Raw genomic sequence first — 26,555 nt, forward strand, 5'->3', positions numbered from 1 at the left:
ATATTATACAGCAGAGAAATGTCGTTCACACTTCACTGGCTATTGATTTACTTTATTTATTGGCACAAAATCAGCCCGAGATAAACATTTTGTCCCCCATTTCCACTATTGTAAGTGGTACAGTTCACTGCAAGATAGGTAAGCCCAAATGTGCCGGGATCACAATTCGACATGGCTTTCTAATCAATGTGTGAAAAATTACCTAATGAATAATGGGTTGCACATTTCCACAAACAAATTAACCAGGGTGAGACTGAAACTAATGATTATATTTATCTAATGTAATTTCACATCTGTTACTAGTGGTAGTAATTTTTTTTTCCCACTCCTAGTGTTCTCGGAATTAGGACTTGGATTTTTCTTTTTTTTTGTATGATGCGGCTTCAAGATGAGGTTTTAACTAGGCTATGTGCCATTGCAGTTTCATATTTATTTTTAATGTATTTTTAATATGCGGAAATGGAAGAATATTTTGTTAAACTCTTGTACATTGCATAGCCCGCATATGCATAGATACACTTGAACCATACATCTTCTTTCCATCATATGCTCACAATAGTGTCAGCTTAATCAGCAGAAGTACTTTTGAAGCAACACTTTTGCTTGATTTGGCTGGGGAAAGAAATACATTCACTTGAATGTCTGCACACACTCATTCACCAATAAAAGTAAAATAAACCTAGGATGCTGCCTCAGATTGAGTCGGGCCATTGGTCCAGCCAGCTCAGTACTGTGACTAGCACCTGCTCCCCAGGGTTGTAAGCAGAGGTCTTGTCACATCACCTGCATCTGCTGAGATCTTTTAGCTGGAGATGCTGGGGACTAAACCTATGACCACACATTTGCGAAGCAGATGCTATACCACTAAGGACCAAACTACACATTACACACAGTCATGTCTAGTTTGTCCCCGATGAGGGGTTATTTTTCTAAAACATGGAGACTGCAAACTAAAGCAGAAGACCAGTGTGTTAGGGGGCTGTTTCCCCCAGCATGACAAATATCACTGTGGGAGACAATTACACTGGGTAAAAAAAGTACATGAGGAAAATTGCTAGGTCTTCCTTCCCCAGTGCTGCAGACCCAATTTGATTTATTCCTATCCCCCCTAATATTTTTTTTAGTACAGAAATTGGAGATCCAATAATAGATTTCCAGCATATATCTGATGCAGTCCAAACTGAAGGCTGACTCATATATGACTGGGAGAGGTATAGGACCACTACCCTATGGCTTCTTCCCATTTTGGGTAACATTTGGAACCAGGAACTACTTGGATAGGCCATTGACAAGCTCGCTTACCATTCGAACATCATAGTTACATGATGATCAGATGCTAAGAAACCATTTATTGGTTCTGTCCATGTGGTTCTTGGATTCAAACACTACTGGAATGGCACAGGAAGAAGCTACGTGTAAGGGGTTCCCATGAGGCTAATAATATATGATATCAGCTAAATGTGCTTACAATTACTTCTTGAATCTCTGTTGAAAAGATTGACCTTAATTTACTCAGGACCATTTTTCTTCTCAACCCCAACAGAAGTTATACCTCAGCATGCTCATTGCCACAGGCCTAGCCTAAGAGAAGTTACAGGTAGGCGATGTCCTATTTGTGTGTGAAACCCCTCCTGGCCACACTCAGCTTTTTCCACATTTCCCCAGCACTGGAACCCACATGTCGCAGAACTGGGAGGGAAGGGTTCATTCACCTGATTCCTTCTTCTCCCAGTTAGCACCTCTCTGGGCAACCTAGGGAACTCTGAACTCCTTCCCTGGCCTCTTTTATGCCTCCTGCCAGCCCATGGTACCAGGTATCCCCCTAGCCAATGGGATCCTCCAAGGGTTTAAGCCAGCCCCTCTCCCTCCTGGGCTCAGCCTCCTTCTCCCTGTTCCTCCCTGACCCCTCAAGGGGTCAGAAGGCTCTCCTGCCACTCTATCCTGCCTCCTGGATTTAAAATAAAGTTTTTACAACACAGTAATTACATAGAACTTACCCATCTTGTCGAACCCCAGATGAATTTTGTGATTCTTGAATTCAGTAATAAGAAGATCCTGTTTGAAAACCTGAAGTTCATTAGCTTAAAGTTCATTAGTTTAAATGGCTTCAACAAGGACTTTTGACAAATTCACGGAGGACAAGTCCATCAATGGCCTCCATTTTGGAGAGACCCATTTCAGGGTACTACACTGGAAAGTCCCATAAGATATCAAAGACCCTGTAATATAGAAGTATTGCAACAGCTGGGCTGGCTCAAAAGGGAAATGCGGCCTTGGGAGTTTCATGCCCTAGGGAATCACAGCTGGGGTGTTTTAGGCAACAGATGAAACTAATGAGGGTCTTACATTGCCAATGTCTGCCCCATCAGGTGAAAAGGGGAGAGGCTTCACAAAGCAGGACCTTCCCTTTTCTATTGTTTGTTTCTGTCTACATGGACCTGCTGAAAGAGCGAACAGGATCAGCTCTTTTTGTTAGTAGATAGCATAGTTATTTAGTAGCTGTACATTTTTTTTCCTTTTATTGCCTGTTATTCTTTGAGAGTTTGTCTTCCTTTTACTGTCTCTCAAATAGGGTTGCCAGATCCCTCTTTGCCACCAGCAGGAGGTTTTTCGGGTGGACCCTGAGGAGGGCGGGGTTTGGGGAGAGGAGGGACTTCAATGCCATTTGCGAAAGTGGCCATGTTCTCCAGGTGGACTAATCTCTATCGGCTGGAGGTCAGTTGTAATAGCAGGAGATCTCCAGCTAGTACCTGGAGGTTAGTCAAGCACTACAAATCACCTGTACTGTACGGTATATTGTTTAGAAAAAAAAACAGTACTCAGCTCTATATGCAAAAATATCAAACAGTGTATTACAAAATAGTGGAGACAACATAGAGGTGCAAACAGAAACTTACTTACAATCCTAAACACAGATTATATACACATATATGGGGATATCTTCTATAGAGTCTAACAAGACTTCAACAAGGTCTTTAGTAACAATTGTTTTTAAAGACTAAACAATATCAAAATGCCGAAGTATCGAAAGCAAGGGAAACAGTCCCGTTTATCTTGGAAGAATGGTGTGATGAGTAAAGTTGGGAAACGTCTTCCGGAATTTTCAAAACTTTTTTCGCAGAATTATGCTTCTTCAGCCTGTAATAATGAAATTCATGGCGCCATGTATTGGGCTGCTTCTGTTTTCTTTCAAAGGTTACTCATACTATTTTGTAATACACTGTTTGATATTTTTGCATATAGAGCTGAGTACTGTTTTTTTCTAAACAGTACCTGGAGGTTGGCAACCCTATTCTCAAAGCAATATTGAATTATTCAAGCAGAATTATTCAAGCAGAAGTGTGAGGTGAATTTGTGTGTGGCTCTTCCCCTTTCAGAAACAAACCCCGAGACCTGGGTAGTGAAGCCTTAGCATCAAGAAACTACTGGCCTAAAATAGAGTAGGTCCAGGCCTCTCTGTCTTGGCCATCATTGGTATGACTGTGCTCAGCACCCATGCCAGGGGTCAAGGGGAGGCTTGAACCATACAGGCCCTCCTTCAGGGACTGTAATTCTAATTACTTTCAACAGGAGGTGCTCTTCAATACCACTAAAGATCTGGCCTTAGGTGCACCAGACCAGGCACTGAATATTATTACAAATTTTGAAGATGTCGGTCTAGTTTTTTTTTTATTCCTGGAACAAGAGGTGCATTGTTATTCAAATAGGAAAAAAATGAATATATTTTTTCTCAAATGAGTAACTATAAAAACGATTGTGATAAAATAAATGAGCCTGGAATATTTCTGATGACAGTCTGTTAGGGCCTTTGATAAGCAAGATGATATATTCATTCTTTGAGGACAAGTAACAGAAAATGCGGCATGGGTTTGCACAATAAGCAAACTCAAAAATGGCCGTGTGACAGTCTTTCAGACCAGGATTGCTTCAGAAATTATACCAACATGCGTATTTTCCAGTTGCCGTACATGCAACTGGAAATCCAGAATTTTGAGGGTATACATGCATATATACCATAGCTGTAAAATATGCACATTGCCCTGTTTACACAAAATGGCATCTGTAAATATCAGGCGGATCATGGGTAGTTTGGTCTCCCATTATATGAGGTTGGAGTGCCAAAATCATAATGAGTGAACAGGGCTATAGTAAACAGAAGAGAGCTGCAGAGGCAACTATCACCTGCAGCACACAGAATGCAGTAGTTAATTATAGTAGTCTGTGGCTCCCACTGAAGCAATGGGTTGGATCCAGCCAGTTTTTTCATTCATGTCACCCATTTTCCCTCTATACTAAAGACCTTGTCCCATGTGGCTTCAGTACATGCAGATCCCATGATCCCCAGCACAGCCTTATTTAGTCGTCAGAGGTATCCCCTCTTCCATTTTTTAGTAGCAGAAAAGCTGCCTGGATCCAACCCCATGTTTACAGTACAAGTCTGAATCAATATCAACCTGCTTAAGTGTCATAGTGTACATTACTGGCACATCCACCCAACTATACATCTGCGAGCTTCTTCAGCAAAATCCATGATAATTCCAATTGATTTCTAAAAAGGTAAAGGTAGTCCCCTGAGCAAGCACCGGGTCATTCCTGACCAATGGGGTGACGTCACATCCCGACATTTACTAGGCAGACTATGATTATGGGGTGGTTTGCCAGTGCCTTCCCCAGTCATCTCCCCTTTACCCCCAGCAAGCTGGGTACTCATTTTACCGACCTCAGAAGGATGGAAGGCTGAGTCAACCTTGAGCCAGCTACCTGAAACCAACTTCCGTCAGGATCGAACTCAGGTCGTGAGCAGAGCTTTTGACTGCAGTACTGCAGTTTACCACTCTGCGCCACAGGGCTCTTTGATTTCTACCCGGTTTAAATTTATTTATTTATTTGGAATAATTCTATGCTGTCTCTTGAGGGTCCTTGTACAAATGTGACCTAATTTTGCATTTAATGGCTACTTCTAGACAGAATAATTGCTGTGTGCCTCACAATGCAACCCTCCGTCATAGTTTCACCACTAATAGGTTAACAGCCATGAGAGAAGCCATGAGGAGAAATCTTGGATAACCAAAGAGTCAAAGTGAAGCATTGCCATTGGTTGGAATGATCTAGGAAAGTGGAAATTAAATCAGTTTTTAAAAAAATAAATTGCCAGAGAATGGAATGAGGGAGAATAAAGAAAAGGAAATGTGTATGTGTTTTTAGTATTGTTTGCTAACCTAAAACCTTGCGCTAGATATTTTAAAAGAAACAGAAAAGAAATATAATTTTGTATAAGTATATGCAGGACTGGAACTTAACATTATTCATTCTATGCTTTGCTGGCTGGATACCTGAACGATTGCTGCTAAATGTGGTACTAAGAAAGACTATTGACTGTGAATAAGTACAGTTGGTTGTACTGTAATTATTCCACTTGCAATACGTTCTATATTTTCTACCGAATGTTGGCCAAAACAAAATCGTCTATGTGGGCGTAGTGATCCACAAGGGAGTTCTCCTGTGGAAGCTCCGTTGAAATTAATTAAAACACCTGTCTAGCCTCTTTCAAAGGGTTTGAGCAGAAGAACGTCCCTTGTGTCCTTTGTCCTTTTTTTAAGTTCTAAAACCCTAAACAGACCTAATTTCCTGAACTGATTTATCAACATATAATCGATATATAATCAACATATAATCATAGGAGCCCCGTGGCGCAGAATGGTAAACTGCAGTACTGCAGTCAAAAGCTCTGCTTATGACCTGAGTTCGATCCCAACGGAGGTAAAATGAGTACCCAGCTCACTGAGGGTAAAGGGAAGATGACTGGGGAAGGCACTGGCAAACCACACCGTAAACAAAGTCTGCCTAGTAAACGTTGGGATGTGACATCACTCCATGGGTCAGGAATGACCCGGTGCTTGCACAGGGAACCTTTACCTTTTAATCTATGTAAATCCCATGTACAAAATGTCATGACCGTTCCTGTATTTTATAGTACAAGTTGAGGAGCCACAAGGAATCATGGCAAGGAGAATCTCATTTGCCCCTTCACTTCTTCCTCTTACCTCCTTCTGATACACAAAATACATGCTCAGTTCCTGATGCACATTCAGTTCTTTCAGATACAGCTGCATCCTGTGCTAAGCATAAGAGCCAGCAACTGCTACATTGGTTTTCCCAGATAAGATATTTGTGCTGAATTATTAGGTATTATATATTACCAAACTACTAATAAACATCGCTCTGTCTCAGTTTAGCCTGAACTCGGTGAACCTAGCCCCAATAGTGACAAATGGAGGAAAAGACTGCTCTGAAATATCCAACGAATGAATCTAACTAATCAAAGAACTCTGTAGGAAGTAGATGCCAGGATTAATGATCCAGGGGTCTCCCCATGCCATGGTTCTATTTCTTCGCATAAATGTCCTCAGATGAGATTATCTTTGTCATGAAAAGGAGAAAAGGAAGGTTATGCACTTTCATCTGACAGGTTAACTGCCATCACTCCATTACTGCAAGAGACATTTTCATGTTCTGAGGCTTTTATTCTGAACATGAAAATTTAAAGTGCACAACACAAATTAATACACATTTTTTGTTGCCAGTGGCAAGGATGATTGCTGGCGATACTAAAATAGCACAATCTATTCTGTAGCATTCCTTTTCCAGAGCTTCCGCAATTGTTAATTATGGCTCAGCAGAGGCAATTATACAATCAAGCAGGAAGAGGCATGAAAAGTCTTCAGTTGTAGTCATCTTTGCTTTACCAGGTTAGTTCCAATCCTTTGGATTATAATTCGCCAGGCAGAAAACAACACAATCCATTGGTGGTATTCACTACCCCTCCTGGCTCCACAGTACAGGAAGAGAAAGGGGAATAAATGAGTCTATAAGCATGCTGAAATTGAAAGAAATCTCTTTTTTTGGGCTGTCAAGTCACAGCTGATTTATGGCAACCCCGTAGGATTTTCAAGGCAAGAAGCATTAAGAGGTGGTTTGCTATCACCTGCCTCTGCATAGCAAAACCTTAGACTTCCTTGGTGGTCTCCCATCCAAATACTAATCAGGGCTGAACTCTGCTTAGCTTCTGAGATCTGATGAGATCAGGCTAGCATGGGCTATCCAGGTCAGCACAGAAGAAATCAATATCAACTTACAAATAATTGAACCAAGTTGAAGTTTGATAAATATTATAACTGGTAGGCAAATATGTCTAGATTTTTCAAGCTCAGTCAAACAGTGAAGCAAAAAACGTAAAGCTGAAGGCAGTCTAGGCAGAAATATTCTTTATGTTTACCCAACTGTTATTTTATAATAAGCAGAGATTTCTATAGCATTTTTAACCTAAGGTAAAGGTCATTTAGCACCAGGTCATTACTGACCTATGGAGTGACGTCACATCACTACGTTTACTAGGCAGACTATGTTAAGGGGTGGTTTGCCATTGCCTTCCCTAGTCATCTACACTTTAACCCCAGCAAGCTAGGTACTCACTTTACTGACCTCAGAAGGATGGATGGCTGAGTCAGCCTTGAACTGGCTACCTGAAACCGACCTCTGTCAGGATTGTACTCTGGTCGTGAGCAGAGCTTTGACTGCAGCCCTGCAGTTTACCACTCTGCGCCACTAGGCTCTTAGGCTGGATATGGACATATATAGAAAAAGAAGTGGATTAAGATTTTGTGGGGGTTATAAATAGCCCACCTTTCTCACTGAGGCTGGAGGTGGATAGGCAGGTCATAGCCCCACCCCAGCCTCACAGGTTTACTGGGTTGCACTGGGCAATTGCACATACTGGCAACAATTGAAACATTACCTTTCATTATGCCTCAGTGGCTGTTTGCTTTGTTTTGAGGGTGGTAAAAGGTAAAGGTAAAGGTCCCCTGTGCAAGCACTGGGTCATTCCTGACCCATGGGGTGATGTCACATCCCGACGATTACTAGGCAGACTTTGTTTACGGTGTGGTTTGCCAGTGCCTTCCCCAGTCATCTTCCTTTTACCCCCAGCAAGCTGTGTACTCATTTTACCGACCTCAGAAGGATGGAAGGCTGAGTCAACCTTGAGCCGGCTACCTGAAACCGACGTCCATTGGGATTGAACTTAAAGTTCCCCCCTCTCTCTCTTTTTTCTTTTTACACATTGAAAGCTGCCATCCTAAACACACATTCTAGGGAGTTAGTCCCATTGGCGGGATTGATTTCTGAATATGTATGCTTAGACTTGCACTGCTAATCTGCACAGAGATAGGACCAGGATATGTGGGGGTGGGATTGGCCTCATGACTGATACACACACATGTCAGAAATGCAGTGGCTGTACTTCCATTGGGACTCATTGCAGACATTGTGTATGTGCTTTAGTCTGTTTCCACCCCAATCCAACAAGGAAAGCCCATAGGCAAAACCAACTTTTCACCCATGAAGTTGGTGTAGATGCAGATTTGCACGTGAATGCATCAGGGGAGGACCGGCCATTTAATTTACAGGGAAATTTCTCAGTGAGGTTCTGCCATAGAGGGCCTCTGGTGGCCAGGAACAAGCCAAGACCTAGTGACTCTGCTAGCACCTCCAAGGTCACGTAGCACAGACCCTTCTTTGGCAACAGTAATAGGTATCAGCTCACCAATTGTCACCTCTGGCACTATTGTTATTTTGCTGGATGAGGCAATGAGTCAACCAATGTCCACTGTCGTGGGACAGCTGGCTGACACCTTCTCAGACAAGGAGGAGATGGAGAGAGTCAGTCTCAGCCCCAGGCTGATAACAGAAACAGCTGCAGGTAGAAGCCGTTGCACTTTGCCCTCAGCCCTCTAGCTCAGGAACTCAAGCCCTGCCTGAAACCCAGCACCCAGCAGCCTTGCCTTTAGGGTCATTAGAAACTTTAGAACAATGAAGGAGGCATTTACAAAGAGAATTGCAGGAAAGTTGACGAATTGCACGATTGCTGGCTTAGCGCAGATCAGTGCTAAGGCATTGCAGGGCTGATGAACGACACCTGGCTTGGAATGCCGGAACAGCCTAATTAACTACAGCTGGCTTATCCGTCCTAGCAAGTCAGTTTCCTATTTAAGCAACTTGAAAAAACAACCACCACCTAGTGTGGTAACAATGCGTCAACACCCTTGCTAAGCTGGCCTTGGTTTCCATGTTACATTTCAGACTCTCTCAGTGAACCAGACTCTTCTGGATTGGACCTGACCCTCACCTTTCAGATTTGCCCTCTACTGTTTGATGCCTTGGACTCTGCCTTATCTGTATTTGACCTTGGACTTTATCCTCTGATCATGCTTTCTGTTGCTTGCCAAAGCTAGCTGCCTGACTCTGGACAGTCCACTGTTGGCACCACTGACCTGAAGGGCCCCTGAGGGGCTGGCTTGTAGCACCATGGGGACCACTCAGCTGGGCTTGCTCCAGGGCCATTTTGCCTTCCCAGTCCACTCTTGGAATGCAGATTCACATCTGCACATCAGCACATTAAACTCACTTAATATGTATGTTGAATCATATGAGAATCCATTCCTTATCCAATGCCAATAATTGCTTAAGTTGCATGGGAGAACTGAATCGCAGTCCTCCTCTTGCTTAAGTTTACAGTAATCCTGCAAAGAGGTTTTATTCCCCATTTATAGGCTAGAAAGTATTGCTGATAGAAAACAATTTGCCCAGTGCCACTCACTCAGTGAGTGATTCAACGGGTTGAGAACGTTAGCCCAGGTCTTTAGTATCCAAGCAATAATATGCAATGTGTCAATTTTTGTTTATATGTTTATTTGATTACTATGCATGTGGTAGGAAAGTTTTGATACGGGCGGCCCATTCCTGAAGGGACGGGGTAGATGGGTAATGGCTGGGGGTGGCACAGCTGCACTGCCTCCACAGAGGTTTCCCAGCCAAAAAATAAATGTTGAAAATGCATTTTTAATGCTCCTCCATGGAGTTACATGGGGCTAAACCAGCTATTTTGCTGGTGAAGCAACGCTTCAGCATAAAGGGGCATTCCCAGGCCGAAAGGGGTTTGGAAGTGAAAAATGTCAGCTCCGCCCCTGGGAACACCGTGGGAATGCCCCCTGATGCCGGCACCCACTTCTGGGTTTTTACTGCCCACGTAGCAGCGCCAGTGGCTAAGACCCTCAATGCTGCGTTGCTACGCAGCACCGTCACAAGTGCCCCCATGCCGGCATCCATGCCACTTTATCACAGGGGAAAGTGGCACGGATGCCAGTGCGAGGTTATGCTGTCTCCTATGGCGCTTCGCCCCCCCCCCACTTTCAGGATTGCACGGTTAATACCTAAAGGGAATGCTAATTAGGAATCTAACCTTCTAAACCTGTGTGAGGTCTATCGTTTCAGAGCATATGTTATGAAAAAACCATGAAAGACATACAAGTCAGTCTGATAACATCATAGCAGGTGACTTTGCTACATACATATGTCTGCACACTGTAGAAGGTTGTGGGCAACTGTACTCACCACTGTATGTACACAAGCAAATAACCCACACGTGAAAGCATCAAACAAGATGACCTATACATACCTTTTGCACTGATTTCCACATGAAGATAATGGTTGATTTTTCCTATTTCTTAACACTGCCTTTGAAAAATTCAGGGTGCGGAGAAAAAAATTTGAGAATATATATACTCCAACAGAAAATAAAAAGGCAAAGATTAAAACAGATCAAGCACTTAAAAGATCACAAACTCCTTCTTTGTAGCAAAAGATTGCAAAGTTGCTGTGTTGAGGAAAATCCAAATCCAACATTAGTGTAGGAATGTTGTAATGTGTGAAGCAGTCCAGTCCAATGAAATTAACTTAGAATTGGATATGAATTTGGTCTCTAAATTTGACATCCATTTTCTAGCAGTGAGCTTTGGGAGATCTTCAGCAAGCTGATATCAGGGTCAGTTTCCCCATTGTCAAAGGAGATCCACAACAAAACAGGAATCTTACAGGGATGTTGACGTAGAGAGTTTAGAAATATTTGCACAGTTAAAATGCTCCAGACTTTATTAATATGTTGACCTTACCTTCTTTTCCAACTCCCTATTCCAGATTTAAGCGCATCCATTTCCACTATGTTAGGTGGCAGACAAAGCTTCTCTCCATACTCTGGATCTGATGGATTCCACAAATTTCCAGGCCTTCATATAAGGCAAGTATCTATTGCCATGGAAACAAATGTTGTCTCCAGGTTGAGTGAGGCCAAGAAGACTTGTTCAAAATCAGGACAACATTTTTCATTAAACCCTTGAAAACATGATGGATATTTTGGGAAGGATAATTGAGTAGAAGGGTCTTTGCAGCGCTTTGCCATTTTTTCCATTAGTGAAGAGTTGTACCTTTTGGCTTGGTATTTTCCTCCTCTCCAACCTAAGAGCCCATCTCCACCTAATGCTTTTAAAGCATGTGTGTGTGTGTTTTAAAGCTCTTGTAGAGTGTATTTTATCACATGCTTACATCATAAACCTGTCTCACTTAAAGCTATATAAAAAGGTTGTAAAATTAACATGCTTGTAAACATCCTTTGCTGCACTTTGGGAAGAGGTAGTGGAAAAAGTGAGTCAAAGTTATACATAATTTGGATAGATTGGGGGTGAATATTTAAGAACACCTAATACTGATGTGGCTACAATAGAACTACCGTACTACTACAATGGAAACAAGATGACCATTGGCTCACCCACTGAAAGCTACAGGATGTGTAGACTGGTTTATTTCAGTGAGGATGCTCAGACTAGTTCTTCAGCCATAAACATCTGTAATTTACAGTGCAATCCTAAAAAGAATTACAGACTTCTAAATCCATTGAAGTGAATGGGCTAGGAAGGGTATAACTCTGTTAAGGACTGCATTGTTATATACCTGTTAATCACAACAGGGCATTGTCTCAACAGCCTATTTGTGATATTACCTTGAATCCATAACAGGTCCCCTATGAGATTAACTGTTTGATAAACCAATCCAAAACTTAGGTAAACTGCAGTGTTATTTGTTAGGCCAACTAACTTCCATGGGACTCACTTCGTCAATGGGATTTTCTTCTGAGACAGTGTGGTTATGATTACCATCTAACTCTGCTTAAAGTAAAATATAGTACATTTGGCTTGTAGGTTTGAGTTTTCAAATATTAACTCTCAGTTGGAGTGCTCAAAGCATTTCACGTTAGATAATTCAATAATTTAATACAGCACTGTAAGTTATCAATTTTTATTCCCATACTTCAGGGGCAAGGTATGAGACCCTTCATCAACCTTTGAAGCATATACCTTTGATGTACATCTAAAACTATAAAGTTTGAACGCAGTATGATATTTTGCAAATACATGCCTTACAGTGTTATGCTAGTCAGGGAGCCATGGTTTCCTGTAGCCTCCATCTGTGTTTGTAATGCCTGATGAATGAAAATGCCCTCAGATGCTAAGAAAATAGTAGCTATCCTAAGGCCACCTAGTAAATTCATGACTGGGGTGAGCATTGAACCAGAGACTTCCCTGCTCACAGTCTTAGCCCCTAAATTATACCAGCTCTCCCAACAATAAATAAATAAACTACATATACCATCAAAGCATTTAAAAAAAAAACAAAATGTGCACTTTTAAAATTTTAATCCAAAAATCTTACTAGAAGAAAAATGAAAGGAGATAGAGCTTTCTCTTGTTCTTAAGAACAACAGACAGACAAGATTAGGAGAGGAGGGAACTGGTCTTTTATTTTAAAAACACATATGTAAGGCAGAATTGAAAAGCCAAATTAGAAATAAGGGAATGAAGAGCAAATTGGAAGGATGGCATCTATGTATAGTAATCTGGGGCTTGGGAGTTCTAAAATAAGGACTTTGCATTACCTATACTGAAGCGACTAGATTGTTCTGGGTTAAGGATCAAAATCTCTTCACATAAGTGCCATTCTTTAGAAGTCATCTGATATCCCTAGTAGCAAGCAACTGATATTATAGAAGAAGACATGAAAGAGGCCTCAGGCATCAGCTGATGGGCCTTTGAGGCAGTGAAGAAGTGTATGTGAAGCTCTCTCTAAATGTATACTGAAGACAGAAATGGAAGTGAAGCTGCATGTTTAATTAAAATCACTGAATAAAACATTCCATTTGGCAAAGATGGGATTTTAGTTTAACAAATATTCTGGCAAAATTGTATAATAAATTGTTCACCAGTAGTCATTTCCTGGGCCAGTGGAGCTCTAGAGTGTCATCAGAAGGGTGGATTAATATTTTTGCTTGAAGCACGGGGCTTTAAGATTTCTTGTCCAAAATGGCTGCATATGTTTGAACAATCAGTGTAAATCGCATTCCATGCCTGATTATGTTTACTGCCCGCAGGAATGTTGCATCTTAAGGCTGAAATTTACAGAAAGATACCCTTCTCAGTCATCATGTGACCCTGGAGAGTAACCACTTATAAGGGCTTCACTGAAAAGGGCATTTGGGGTGGCGAAGTGCTCCTTCTCCAGGTCACCAAAGTGATTTGATTCCCAGTCTGGACAAGCCTTAATCAACATGTTTCTTTTGATATATTTTAAATTAAAGAAGCATCTGCAATATTCACTATGGAGCAAGCAAGGGCCCTTCTGTGAAAGTTTGGGGGCTAGGGCACCCTCAGGTGGGTAATTAAGAGATGGGTAATTGATGCGCAGAGCAAAACGATCAGAGGGAATCCCATTTTTAAGAAGAAGGATCCTTTTTCTGCCTGGTGCTTGGAAGCTCCCTGCTCTTTACTTTGGCCCAGGTGCCCAAAGAGCGCCGGGTAGCAAAGCGAAGGTTTTCTGTGCCGAAAGATCAGCGTCGCCAGTAATGAAAACAATAGCAGCGGCTCATTTCAAAGCCCGGCAAAAAATATCTATTGCAAATGCCCTTCTGTTTTCTCCAAATAAATGTCAATTTCATTCCATCCTCCGTACAACCTTTAGCCAGCTGAGATGAAAGAAAACGCTCGGTCACTGCCCACCCCCTCAGGTTTTTATTAGCAATTTTCTTTGGTTTTATATAGTTAGGCATTGTGAGCTAGGGGAGGGGGGATGGTTTCGCTAACTAAGGCAGATCACTCATCGCAATCAACAAGAACTCCAGCATTTATTTTTATTTATTTTTACTGAAACGAGCCTGCAAATCTTCCTGGCATTTTCCGCGGTAAAACGAACGATTGACTAAGGAGCAAAATAACGGGGGGGGGGGGCGCTATATCTATAACTCTCTCCAGTCCTTTTATTTACATGTACACACAGAGGGCGAAAACGCACTGGAGGTTTTGCCTTGGATTCGCCCCTCTCGAGATGCACATTTTCCCCATCTGAATTCTCAAACTCTGCACGGGGGCTTATTGTTAAGTTTTGGGAATTTGGCTCGGGGAAAATGTGCATCTCGAGAGCGGCAAATCCAAGGCAAAACCTCCCGTGCGCTTTCGCCCAGAGAGAGAGAGAGACCAGTTACCTACTTTTTTCTTCAGTTGTCTCTGGCTGCGGCTTCCATCAAACGACGGCTTCTTGGAAGTTTGAGGGACATTAACACAGAGAGATTAAAAAGTTTGCTGGGATGAAGGATTCAGGCTGTGATCGATGGGATGTTCCATCGCAAGACTCAAAGCGAGCCGGCTACTTCCAAATGTCTGGCAGGCACCCCCCCTTCCGCCTGCCCCCATTCCGAATGATAAGTAGGAAGGGCGAAAACGCACGGTCGCTTTAGCCTCCTTTCTTCCCTGTTCCAGCCAGGATTCAGCCAGGATCGAACGCACGAACGCGCGTTCGATCCTGGCTGAATCCTGGCTGAAACAGGGAAGAACGTTCCTGCGTTCGATCCAAGAACGTTCGTGCGTTTGATCCTGGCTGGAACAGGGAAGAACGTTCGTGCGTTCGATCCTGGCTGAATCCTGGCTGGAACAGGGAAGGAGGCTAAAGCGACCGTGCGTTTTCGCCCCATGGTCTCTCCTTTCGTCTCCGGTTCGAATCGCCTCCGATCTCCCTCCACGCCGCCGCTCTTATCATCGCATACTGAAAATGGTTTTTATTTACCGATTTGCATTAACTTGGTATAAACTTGTCGGGGAAAGTCAAACCATATGCTTGATAATAGCCTCAAACATTTATTTAAGAAACCCAAAATTCCATAATAAATAAGCACAGACAGTAAGTTTTTCTCTTTTTTTCTCCTTTTTTTTTTTTAAACATATCACAAAATCGACCAGTATGTAACAAGAATGCTTTATCTACACAAAACATCCTATTTCACATTTTGTTCGTCCATTCTTCGAAATAGCTTCTGTTCTCTGGGGTTGGACCAGCACATGCAGAAAAGGGGGGAAAAATAGCTGATTGTTTTATCTGTACAAAGTCTTTGCCAGGTTGGAGGTGTCTTTACAGCAGGCAGCTCTATCTATCTATCTCCCTCCCTGCTGCTCGGAGAGGTGGGGGGGCGGGGCAGCAGGAGAGCCTATTTAGGGACCACAACAACGGAAACCATAAGGGGGGGGGGAAGCGACCAAATTTGCAATTCAACCGTCCTTGAAATCAAAACGCCCCCCCCCTCTCAAAGGGAAGTGCTTAACAAAAAAAAATAGTTTCCAAAAGGAACTTCGTTTGGATTTCCCTCCCTCCCCCATCACCTAAAAACGCGTTATCAAAATGGTTCCGTCCCCTCTCGACCCTCCACCTCGTTCCCCATACTTGTGGGCCTCCCCCCGCCCAGAGCCCAGACACGACCCCGGTAAGAAAACCTTATCAAAAAAAAAAAGCCCTGCAACAAACTCGGATCTTTATTTGTATACATCACAGACATCATAGATTCATCTCTCTCTCGATACGTGGCGGGCGGGTTCTTGAGGCGCTTCCTTTCAAAAAAACAGAGAAGCCCTCAACGGTCGCGGCTCGACCGTTGACGGGGGTGGGGGGGGGGGTTGGCGGGGCGGAAAAGGAAGAAATCAAAATGAGGTCCGAGTGAGTCTGGGAATGTCCCGGATGATATTGTTTAGTTCAAAATAATTGACAGAATATGTAACCCTTCGGTTTTTGTATTGTTTTTTTTGGACAGTTCGGTTGTTTCTGACATCTCAATTTAAGACCCGCGTGGGTTTGTGTCTCCGGCCCTTGGCGCGCAGCAGGCTCGGGGACGCCTCGCGCGCGCGCTTTCTCTGCCCACAGACCAGTCCACCGGTTTCGGATCCTGAGGCGACTCCCCTGGGTAAGTCTCTGTTGTTGTTGGTTGTCTTTTGTCGTTGTTGTTCCCTCCTCTTTTCAAGAAACAAAATGGCGGGCCCAGCGCGATATCCGCCGCCGCGGGGAGGGGGGCGGGGGCGGGCGGCATGGCTGAGGTGAAGAAAAGGGCGGGAAAGCGGGCGGGCGGGAAGGAAGGAAGGAAGGAGACGCCATTAGGTGAAGCTCATGGAGACTGTGTGCTCGAGCGCCTTTCGGCGGAGGGAGGCGATGCTGGTTCCCCGCCATACGTCGCTGCTGTCCGGGGAGCTGCAGAGCTGCGGCGAGCCCGTCACGTTGCTGGGGCCGGGCAGGGAGGCCGGCACCATGCCGGGGAAGGCGGGCTGGTAGAGGTGCGACTGCAGGCCGGCGCCGTTGGAGCCCGCCAGGCTGTTGGACAGGCCCATGGAGTTGGGCGGGGGCCCCGCCGCCAGGCTGCACTGCGACAGCGACTGCGCCATGGCCTGCTGCCGGCCCAGCGCCGGCGGCAGGGGCAGCTGCGACACGCCCGGCATGGCGGCCGCGGCCCAGCGCGTGTCGTTGGCGTGGAAAGAGCACAGGCTGTCGCCCATGGCGGCGGCCGCGGCGGCGGCGGCGGAAGGGAACTGGGGCAGGCCCGGCGTGGGCAGCAGCGTGCCGGGGGCGCGGAACACGTTGGTGGTCTTCTTGCGCTTCTTCCACTTGGCCCGCCGGTTCTGGAACCAGACCTGCCCGGAGGGGGAGAAGGGAGAGACGGGAAAGAGAGGCGGGTTAGTGCCCAGGGCAGGCCGGAGCCGTTGGACGCCGCGCGGCGCCGCCTTCCCCAGCCCCCTTCTACGGAAGCCCCCACGGCAGAATCATAGGATCAGAGTTGGAAGGGACCGCCAGGGTCATCTAGTCCAACCCCCTGCGCAATGCAGGGATTCCACAACTACCTCCCCCACATACCCTCCCAGCGACCCCTACTCCATGCCCAGAAGATGGCCAAGATGCCCTCCCTCCAAACCAAAGACGAGCTGAAAAATGCTAAAATTACAAATATATAAATTTTAATAAGGTGCACAGTCAAGTTAAAAACATAAGGCCTCTAGTACTGGCAAGATTTTCACAATGTACCCGCACATACCCCCAGTGACCCCTACTCCATGCACAGAAGATGGCCAAGATGCCCTCTCTCTCGTGATCTGCCTAAGGTCATAGAATCAGCATTGCTGACAGATGGCCATCTAGACTCTTCTTAAAAACCTCCAGGGAAGGAGCGCTTACCACCTCCCAAGGAAGCCTGTTCCACTGAGGAACCGCTCTAACTGTTAGAAAATTCTTCCTAATGTCTAGACAGAAAATTCTTCCTGAAGTCTAGACGGAAACTCTTTTGATTTAATTTTAACCCCTTGGTTCTGGTCCGTACTTCTGGGGCAACAGAAAACAACTCGGTACCATCCTCTATATGACAGCCCTTCAAGTACTTGAAGATGGTTATCATCAGTGGTGTCGTGGGAGGAAATGGAGGGGAGGGTCGGATAAGTGGTATTCATCCCTCTCGGAATTTGACAAGCGCTCTCTCTACAGTTTGTGAAGGCTTTGTCCTTTCCGTGCTCAGCCTCCTGACAAAAGCTAAAAGGTGGATCACTCATTTGATTTCATGAATAAATGACATTTGTATTTGGGGGGGAGTTTATATAAGGGAGCCTGTTTGGACTGGGATTTTGGGAGAAGGAGAAGAAGAGTTGGTTTTTATATGCCGACTTTCTCTACCATTTAAGGGAGTCTCAAACCAGCTTACAATCTCCTTCCCCTCCCCACAACAGACAGTTGCCCAAGGTCAGCCCAAGGCTTCATGTGTAGGAGTGGGGAAACAAATCCAGTTCACCAGATTAGCCTCCGCCGCTCATGTGGAGGAGAGGCGAATCAAACCCAGTTCTCCAGCTCAGACTCCACCGCTCCAAACCGCTTAACCACTATACCACGCTTGTTTTTTTTAAGGCATCGGCAAATAATACACAAATTTTCTGGGAATGTCCCGGATGATATTATTTACTTCAAAATAATTGACAGAATATGTAACCCTTGATTCATTATTAGTGTGGCATTACTTTTATAGATCATGATGGGTAGCCGTGTTAGTCTGTCACTAGCAGTAGAAAAGAGTAGGAGTCCATTAACACCTTAAAGACTAACAAAATTTCTGCCAGGGTCTTCAGATCTGAAGAAGTGAACTGTGGCTCACAAAAAGTTTTCTGATTCCTTCTGAAGGAGTGTATAAACAAAAAGATAAAGCTAAAATACTAGTTTGTAATTGATATCCTGATGCATACACTAGCGGTGCAAATGTATATGCAACACTATACTAAACATTTTTACTCAACAGTAGGGTAGGGTAGTGGTATTCAGGTTTACTCAAAGTTCAATGGAACTTGCTTTGTGGTCTTACAGCATATAATGATTGCTATAACATACCATCTCACGCTTCATTGGATGTGAGTTTCATTGAACTATTTAGGATAGATGTTGTGCTTTACTTCCAATATCCAACATTTATTTCTTGAAGCCAATGGCAGATTTATTTATTTATTTGATTTTTCCTATCCCATTACTTTAATTTGTGATAAGATTTTATTGATGCATCCATGAGTCAGGCCAATGTAGGATTTTGTATTCCAGCCAATTTTAACTCCCAAGAGTTCAGGTGAAACTAGTTTATGTTCGTGATTGTAAGCAAGCTATTTGCTAGTGACTTGAAATCATGGGCTGTGAAACTGTTTAGTGATTAGCTGATGGCATATAAAGAATAAGCAAATAATACAACCAAGATTGTATGGTAAGTAAGAGATATGTGTGCTAAGCATGATAATTTAATGCACAGGAGTCTGATTTGTATAGTTTATCAAGTTTAGTATTCCATGTATATTCATTTCAAGTGGTCAGTGAATATATAAATTCAGCGAGAGACCATTACTTCACTTCTTCACCAACACATTGCAGGTGACCCTTCTAATTATATAGAAACTACTAGAACATTCCTAATATTACATACATTAATATTATAAACATACAACTAGTTCCCTATAAGTTATAGCTGCAAGCAATTGCCCCAGATCTGAATTCTTGTTAACATCAAAAGACTACTTGGAAAAGTACATATTAGGTTTACTGCCCACAGGATGGGCACTACATCTGTGATGCACAGTTGAAAATGATATGTGCGATCCCTGACATTTGAAGTAAATATTCATCTTGGGGAGGGGATTCTGTGCATGCAACACTGTTGCACGCTTGTATCCCAATCCAAGGAAATCTGCGTACACAAATATGGATTGTGTTACTATGATATTGAAAAAGTGAAGGCACATTGCAGATAAGTCTATTATAGATGTGAATCTGTCATCTGCTGAAAGGACCGATGTTTGTTAATATGGATTTTTCTGTCTTGTTGAAGACTGCAATTTAGAATTATTAAACAAAGCCAGGTTAATTAGAAACTATGTGAAGAGACTGCCCACTTGCCTACAATGAAAATGCTGGAAATAGAGGGCATAGTGAGCATGTGCAGCTGTTTCACCCAAAAACAATGCCACATTCAAATCTTGGGGCGGGTGTGGAAAGATGGGACTCTACAGTAGTTGCTTAATAGTCTCGGAATGGTAGCAGTGTTAATCTGCAACAGCAAAAATCAAACAAGTCTTGTGGCGGTTTAAAGAATAACAGATTTATTGTGGCAGAAGCTTTCCTGGACTAGAGCCCACATCAGACACATGAAGTATATCTTCAGAATATACTTCATGCATCTGATGAAGTGGGCTCCACTGGCCCAAAGCTTATGCTACAATAAATATATTGTCTTTAAAATGCCACAAGCCTTTTGCTTTTGCACAGCAGCTATTCCCAAGTCTCTGTTTCCACTAAGCTCCAACAGGGTCTTCAGTAAGCAGGGCTGCATTTGACTAGCTTAGGATCCTACTTTTTGCATCTTGGGTAAAAGTAAATATTTTCCAGAGCTGCAAAAGGAAGAAGTTCCAAACTTATACTAGGTACCAATTTAAAATTTCCTTTGATTGCACCAGTTTCACTATAGCAGATTAAACCTAAAAACAGAGCTCCTTGCCCTTCCCTAATGCAATTTTAAAAACTTCTATTAAATCATTAAATCAAGTATTTGCCATTGGAAATCATCACAGAACATTTTGTCTTAGATTTTCATTTTGATGCGTTAATCAACCGAGGTTTCATCAGCTTCAGCTATTCATAAACTCATCTATCTGGCAGCCACTTTTCATTTTCCACTGAACCATTACATTCAAACATTTTTTTTACAAACCTAGCTATGGAAAATAAGCAAATGGGACTTGGCCTGACAGGAATACAAACCGAGACCGTAGGGCGGAGTCTAAGCTTGTTTACTGAGAAGTAAGCCCCATTGAATTCAATGAGACTTACTCCCAAGTAAGTATGCATGGGATCGCAAATTTAGGCTTCCAGTCTTACTTAGAAGTAAATTCCATCAAACTCAGTGGTGATTTACTTCCCAGTGAACATGCTTAGGGGCCCTCCGCACAATTATCCTGAGACAGAGTGGGGCGGGTTTTCTTTCCTTACTCTTTGGTTCAACAGTTTACATAAATTATCGTGGGTGGAAGCACAGCTTTAATTTAAAAATCAAGATACATATTACAGATTTTTAAACAATTTGTCGTCTCTTAATTCCTGGGCAGGTGGCTCTTTCCAGTTCTTTCCCTTCCCCGGTTACATCTGACCAGTTCTTTATTGTCTTCTCGCCCAGTGCTTTATTTCCCATTGTCTCAGCCTGCTCTGGGTTTGCAGCAGTTTCCACACTAACCTGTGAGTTGCCTTCAGTGCAATAACTTTTACAATGGTTTGTGCAGTCCGTTCCCATAAGGAGTCAAATCAGGAGCTCTGCCTCTCGTGAGAAATGCTCTGTACATTATTCAGACAGAGCGCCTCATGGGATTTGCACAACTCCACATCTCCCCCACCACACACACACCATTAACACCTATTTGGGGCTTTACAACTCACCCAAAAGCTTTGTGAGCTATAAGGTGGTCCGGCCAGAAGTGCTTTAAGTAAATCGAGATTGGGTACAGGTAGGATCCGTCATTTGCCACTTCTCCCACCGTTTGGATTGGGGCTCCTCTCCTCTGAAGGGAGGAGTGTACAATTCAGAGGCAAACCTGACATCGCTTCGAATAGTTCCAGAATAACACCCACATTATTTTAGTCCTTTCTCTTTAAACAGGAAACCGTGCTTGGCCATTAGCAGAAGGAACAGCTGTTAAGAACCTAAATGTTATAGGAATAATAATCCAAGGTAGGGAGAAAGAGGGAGAGAAAATCGTGTTCAATTATGTTTTAGGGTTAATAGTTAAATGGCGGCCACAAAATCTTTTTATGTGTCATGGTTTACTGGGGTTATAAAAGAATCTCCATCAGGTCTTCATTGCCTCACTTCCGAGCGACTGCGCATATGCTTTGGAAAATGTGAACGTATCCTGTTGGAAACCGGTGCATGACAGATTAAAAGGGAGAGGAAACCGGAGGGAGGCTTGGGGAAGGCACACATGACAACCCGGCCCTGGAAATATACTAACCCGCAGGCATTTGGGCAACTTCGGAGTACAGGCGCTCTTCCTCACCCCCCTTCCTACCTTACCTTACATTATTAATACAACACTGAGGGTCTAATGGAGTTTGCAATTTCAAACTCTACTTTCATGATTCCTGCTGTTACAGTAATATAGACATACTGTAAATGTATTTGGAAATATATAGTCCGTTTAATTCCCCAGCTATAAACGGGGGAGAGAATATTACTTTACTTCTCTCCCCCCCACCGCCACCAGCAGCTTTATGAAGATCTCATTGGAATCCAGCGGATGATTAATGCGAAGATTTGGTAGGAAATCTGGGGAGCTGCATTAAAGCTCAGATCTCAGGTTCATTTCGATCAGCCAGCCGTGAACTCTAGGCCGAATTCATTACACTTTAATAGTTGCTGGGAGAGGAAGAAAATGCAATTTCTCATTCCATTAGAAAACTAGAAAATACTCTTCAGCTTGTCCCCTATTAAGATGTGGCAGGTGACGGCGGGCAGCGCGGGGACACGGTCAATGGAATCCCAGCACATTATTTTTAGGTTGATATAAAATATTGAAAGGCAAGCCTGGCTGTGCAGAAGTTATTTCACTGATTTGCTTTTTATGTAAATAAAATATTGAAAGTTAATTAATCAGCGCGAGAGACTAATGATTATGCTTATTATATTGCATTGGATCGCTGTCATTTGCATGATTCTCGCATTGCTGCTTAATAAGCCATTCTAGGTTATAAATAATTCTGAAATTGGTTTCTAATAATGGCATGCTATAAAAAGAATGGTTTTATTACACCCAGTCTGGAAGGGGGGGGAGAGCGGCGCGGTAACTTAGAAGTGGAATAAGCCTGGTTGACAAGCAGGAGTGGTTTTTAAAAATGTACAGTGTAAGAAAGTGGAGAAGAGATAATTTATTCTTGCATATTATGGATGCGTAATGGTACATAGAGGGCTGCGCCAAAGGCGAGCTTCTGCAGCCATCTCGGATCAACGTGGAGCCCCCTGCACGCCACGAAGATTGTATAAACGAGACCATAAACCCATCCATTACTCTTTACATTTCCATTTGGTCAAGTAGCAAGAATACAATGAACTGGGAAGTAAATACATTTCCCATAATTTATTTTTTGCACAAGCTTACACAATGTTAATCATTCTGAAGTGTTAATTGAGAAGGGTTATGTTGATTTGATTACTTTTTAAACTGCAGAACATTATTGTAAAGAATATTTAAATTGCCACTCGATTAAACTGTTTCTATTCAGACGCCTGAAGCTATTAGCAGGGTGTAGGATTATGCTGAGGTCATTAAGATACTTTCCTCAGATCTCAAGCACGTTTAACTCCGAGGTAAATCCTACTTGTGCCCCCGGAATTTGTCTCCAGGGTAAGGCTTGAAACCAGAGGGGTTTAATTCCATGTAAACACGGGTAGGATTCAGGCTTGGAAATATCCTCAAGTAGCGATCCAGCACGCACTTACCTGGAAGGGAAGGTCCATAGTCAAGATAACTTACATTGAATTATCCTTGCCACACTTTAATCAGGCTTTTGTAATTGCAACCGCGATTGGGTGGAAATATGTTAAAAATAGGTTTTTAGGCACTTGTGAATGCATATTTTTTACCTCGTTAGTGATTGTAAAACAGAGGCGATAATTAATTAATCCATATCAATACTATGAAACTCTGTATGCACCCTGCTTTATTTTGCCATAAGTAAATGTCTTTTGGGCTAAAATTCTTATTTACTTGCTATACATTTCCACTATGAGGGAGGGAGCAGGAGGTAAATAGCTGTTTGCGTTCTTCATTATAGGTTTTGCGTCATTCACCACATTTCTGATGCTGAAATAGCTATCATTAACCTTCGGAGAAACCCAGTGACGTTTAACAGATCTCATTTTCCTTTCTTTTCCATTATATTTTATTTGGAAGTCTAATTTCTGTTTTAAATTAAGCTAATTATATTCTTCACACAGGCCAAGTAAAATTGTATTACCTATTTTAAACAAATCTGTGCGGTTGCAGAGAACCGCCAATTTGGAAATTTTCCATTTATGAACCTTGGCTTTCAGTTTTGAATTCCTATGTTATTATTTTAATTTTTTTGAAACCCACATTTTTTCCTGGGAATAATACCACTAAGGTGTATCTTAATCATTATCTATTATTTAAAGTAATTTTATATGATGAAGAGAACCACCACCATCTCAAAAAAAAAAAAAAAAAACCACCAAAATTTTTGTCCAAGTTTAATAGAGGCTAATGTTAAAAAAAATCCTCCACCTTGAGTTGTCCAGTTCCTGGCTAAATTAATTAGACAAATTTCAAGTCAGATAAAAGACACTTGTACCCTGATTGTCAGTGAATTAAATTGGAAGTAAATCTCACAGATTTTCTGGTAATGCACCTTCAGGTAAGCGTGTTTACACTAGTAAATTGCAATTTGAAAAATAATTTCGATCTAAACTGTTGAGGCACCCGTGGATATTTTGCTCTGGTTTATATCTTTTCTTTAAATAGCTGTGATGCGTTCTGTTTGCACGGGGAAATAATCCAATGTGAAAGAGTCGAAGGACGGGAAGTTTCAGGACTAAGGACAGCGCACCGCGTATATGTAAATACTGCCTGAGGGGAACCCGTTCAAGTTAGGCGGTATGAGAAGGAAGAACTGAAAGAAAACACGCACATAAAATTTGCTTTGTTAAGAATCGGGATCAGTGTGTGTGCGCGCGCTGAAATTCAATACTACCCGCTCAAATTATATGAGTGTTTTTTTCTCCCTTTTTAGTTGCTATACTGTCATTTTCTAAAGTGTATGTAATCATTGACAAAGAACTCTTTTGTCAGTAAACTGAAAAGTTTTAGTCAGGAGCTGGTCTGTTTGGGTTTGTTTTTTAAAAAATGAATTCTTACAGTTTTCCTAAACGCCTGCCTTGGAGCAATGTGCTGGCGAAATCAAGTAAGGCACTTGAGATTGGAGGGTCAGCATTATGTCTCGCGCCTACCGTTGTGGTGTTCATAGGAGCGACAGCAGCTTAAAATCCCAGGCTGCTAAAAACGGAACCCTCTTTTACCGAAGCCCCGCCATTTATGTTTGGGGAGGGGGTATCTTGCTTTTTTTGGTTTGTTTTTGTTTATTTTTGTTTCTTAAGAGTGGAATAGCTGTACCTCTTAGCCCCGAAACTATTTGTTCTTTGGTGGTGCTTTTCTACTTAACGCCTCTGTCGGGGTGGGGGGTTATTTCTTTCTCAGGTAACTTTGGGACAAAAATAAACAAACCCAGAAAGGAACTATTCGCTGGTTGGAAAATCTTGTTTCCTTCGGGCTTGTTTCACCGGCTTTTTCTCTCCTTCCCTGACCTGCAATAAGTTAACGATCCTGTTTGTTATTGGAAGTATTACTTCTGTAGTAATACCGGGTCAGGCGGCTCTTACATTATTCCCGATTTGGCTTGGGGAGCGCGGGGTGGGTGGGTAGGATCCCTCCCTTGGCCTGGTCGGTGGGAGAAGGCTGAAGCCTGGGGCAAGAGGGAGGGCGCCTTCCTTCCTACCTGGACCCGGGACTCGGTGAGGCCGATGCGGAGGGCCAGCTCCTCGCGCATGAAGATGTCCGGGTAGTGGGTCTTGGCGAAGCTCCTCTCCAGCTCGTTGAGCTGCGCCGGCGTGAAGCGCGTCCGGTGGCGCTTCTGCTTCTGCTGGCTCTGCTGCTGCTGGCCGGCCTGCCCGGGGTTCTGCCCTCCTCCCCCCGGCTGGCCCTGCTGCTTGTCCGGGTCTTTGGCGCCGCCGCCGCCGCCGGCCAGCGAGCCGGGCGTGGAGCCCACCGTGGTGATGTCGTCGCCGGGCAGCAGCGTGGCCCCTTCCACCGAGTCCGAGTTGGGAGCCAGGTCGCCCGGGTGGCCGCCGGGCTCCGAGCCTCCGACGCCCAGGCGGCACTTCACCGCCTCCCGGTGGCCCAGCAGCTCGGCGGCGTCCTTCATTCCTGCGGAGGCAAAAGCAGCGGCCCGCCGCGCTTCAGCGTTGCAGCTACCGGGACGCCGCCTCCGAGCCCCCCAGCGCCCCGAGGCCGGGAGCCCACACGCCCCCCAAATGGCCCGAGGACTTGAGACATCCAGCCCGGCCCCCAAGCCCGGCGCCTCCACTTGCCTCCACTCCACCCGGCCCAAAGGGGCTCTAGGAAGACTCCGCCACACACCCGCGATCCGTCTTTCCAAAGAAAAAGGGGAGAATAAAAAAGCCAGAAACCCGCACCCAGGAAGAGGAAGAGGGCCAGGAAGGCGAGGGACCTGAATCGGAAAGGCCCCCCAATTCGCTTTTGGGTCTACTTATTCCAAAGTTGTGTTATTGTTGTTGTTTTTTCAAAAAGAGGGGATGTTAAATCAAATTAAACTTTAATACAGTACAATTACTTTAAAAGAAATTAGCCCATTTAGACCGCATTAAGGTAAAATCAGGCACAAATTGTCAATTTCCTGCCCTTGGCTTCTTCCTTGGCCGCAGATTGGGGGCGAGGGAGAGGGAGAGACAGAGTGGGGGGGAAAAGAGGCTTTGGGGGGCAAACTCACCGAGCCGGGCGTCCAGGAGGTCGGCGTGAGATAGCATCGCGCACCGCTCCAGGGCGAAAGCCGTTCCCCCCCAAATTTTAGCGGTTGGCTTTTCCCCCCACCCCAAAAAAAAGTTATTCAAAACAGACCCTGGCTCTCTAAAGCTTATAGATATAATATATATAGATCGCCTAAATGAAAGAAAATTCGGTGTGTGGTTAAAAAGGGGGTCTCTTGCATTATAATGT

The 26,555-nt window shown here is 43.7% G+C and overlaps 1 protein-coding gene across 1 annotated transcript; it reads right to left on the reverse strand.

Moving 5' to 3' along the window:
* Positions 1–16,347: 16,347 nt before the first annotated feature.
* OTP (orthopedia homeobox) lies at positions 16,348–26,430 on the reverse strand. Its single transcript, XM_056848806.1, has 3 exons — positions 26,329–26,430; positions 25,318–25,745; positions 16,348–16,883 (listed from the first exon to the last, which is right to left on the reverse strand). The coding sequence occupies exons 1-3, from the start codon at positions 26,363–26,365 to the stop codon at positions 16,353–16,355; spliced, it is 996 nt and encodes a 331-aa protein (XP_056704784.1). The 5' UTR covers positions 26,366–26,430; the 3' UTR covers positions 16,348–16,352.
* Between the last annotated feature and the right edge of the window lie 125 nt (positions 26,431–26,555).

This window comes from Euleptes europaea, chromosome 4, assembly GCF_029931775.1.
Source record: "Euleptes europaea isolate rEulEur1 chromosome 4, rEulEur1.hap1, whole genome shotgun sequence".
Lineage (NCBI taxonomy): Eukaryota > Metazoa > Chordata > Lepidosauria > Squamata > Sphaerodactylidae > Euleptes > Euleptes europaea.

Coding starts and splice junctions, on each gene's coding strand:
- OTP (XM_056848806.1), bottom strand. CDS start 26,365: ATGCTATCTCACGCCGACCTCCTGGACGCCCGGCTCG. Junction 25,746..26,328: donor CCTCCTGGACGCCCGGCTCG/GTGAGTTTGCCC, acceptor TTGCCTCCGCAG/GAATGAAGGACGCCGCCGAG. Junction 16,884..25,317: donor TCACCGAGTCCCGGGTCCAG/GTAGGAAGGAAG, acceptor CCCTCCGGGCAG/GTCTGGTTCCAGAACCGGCG.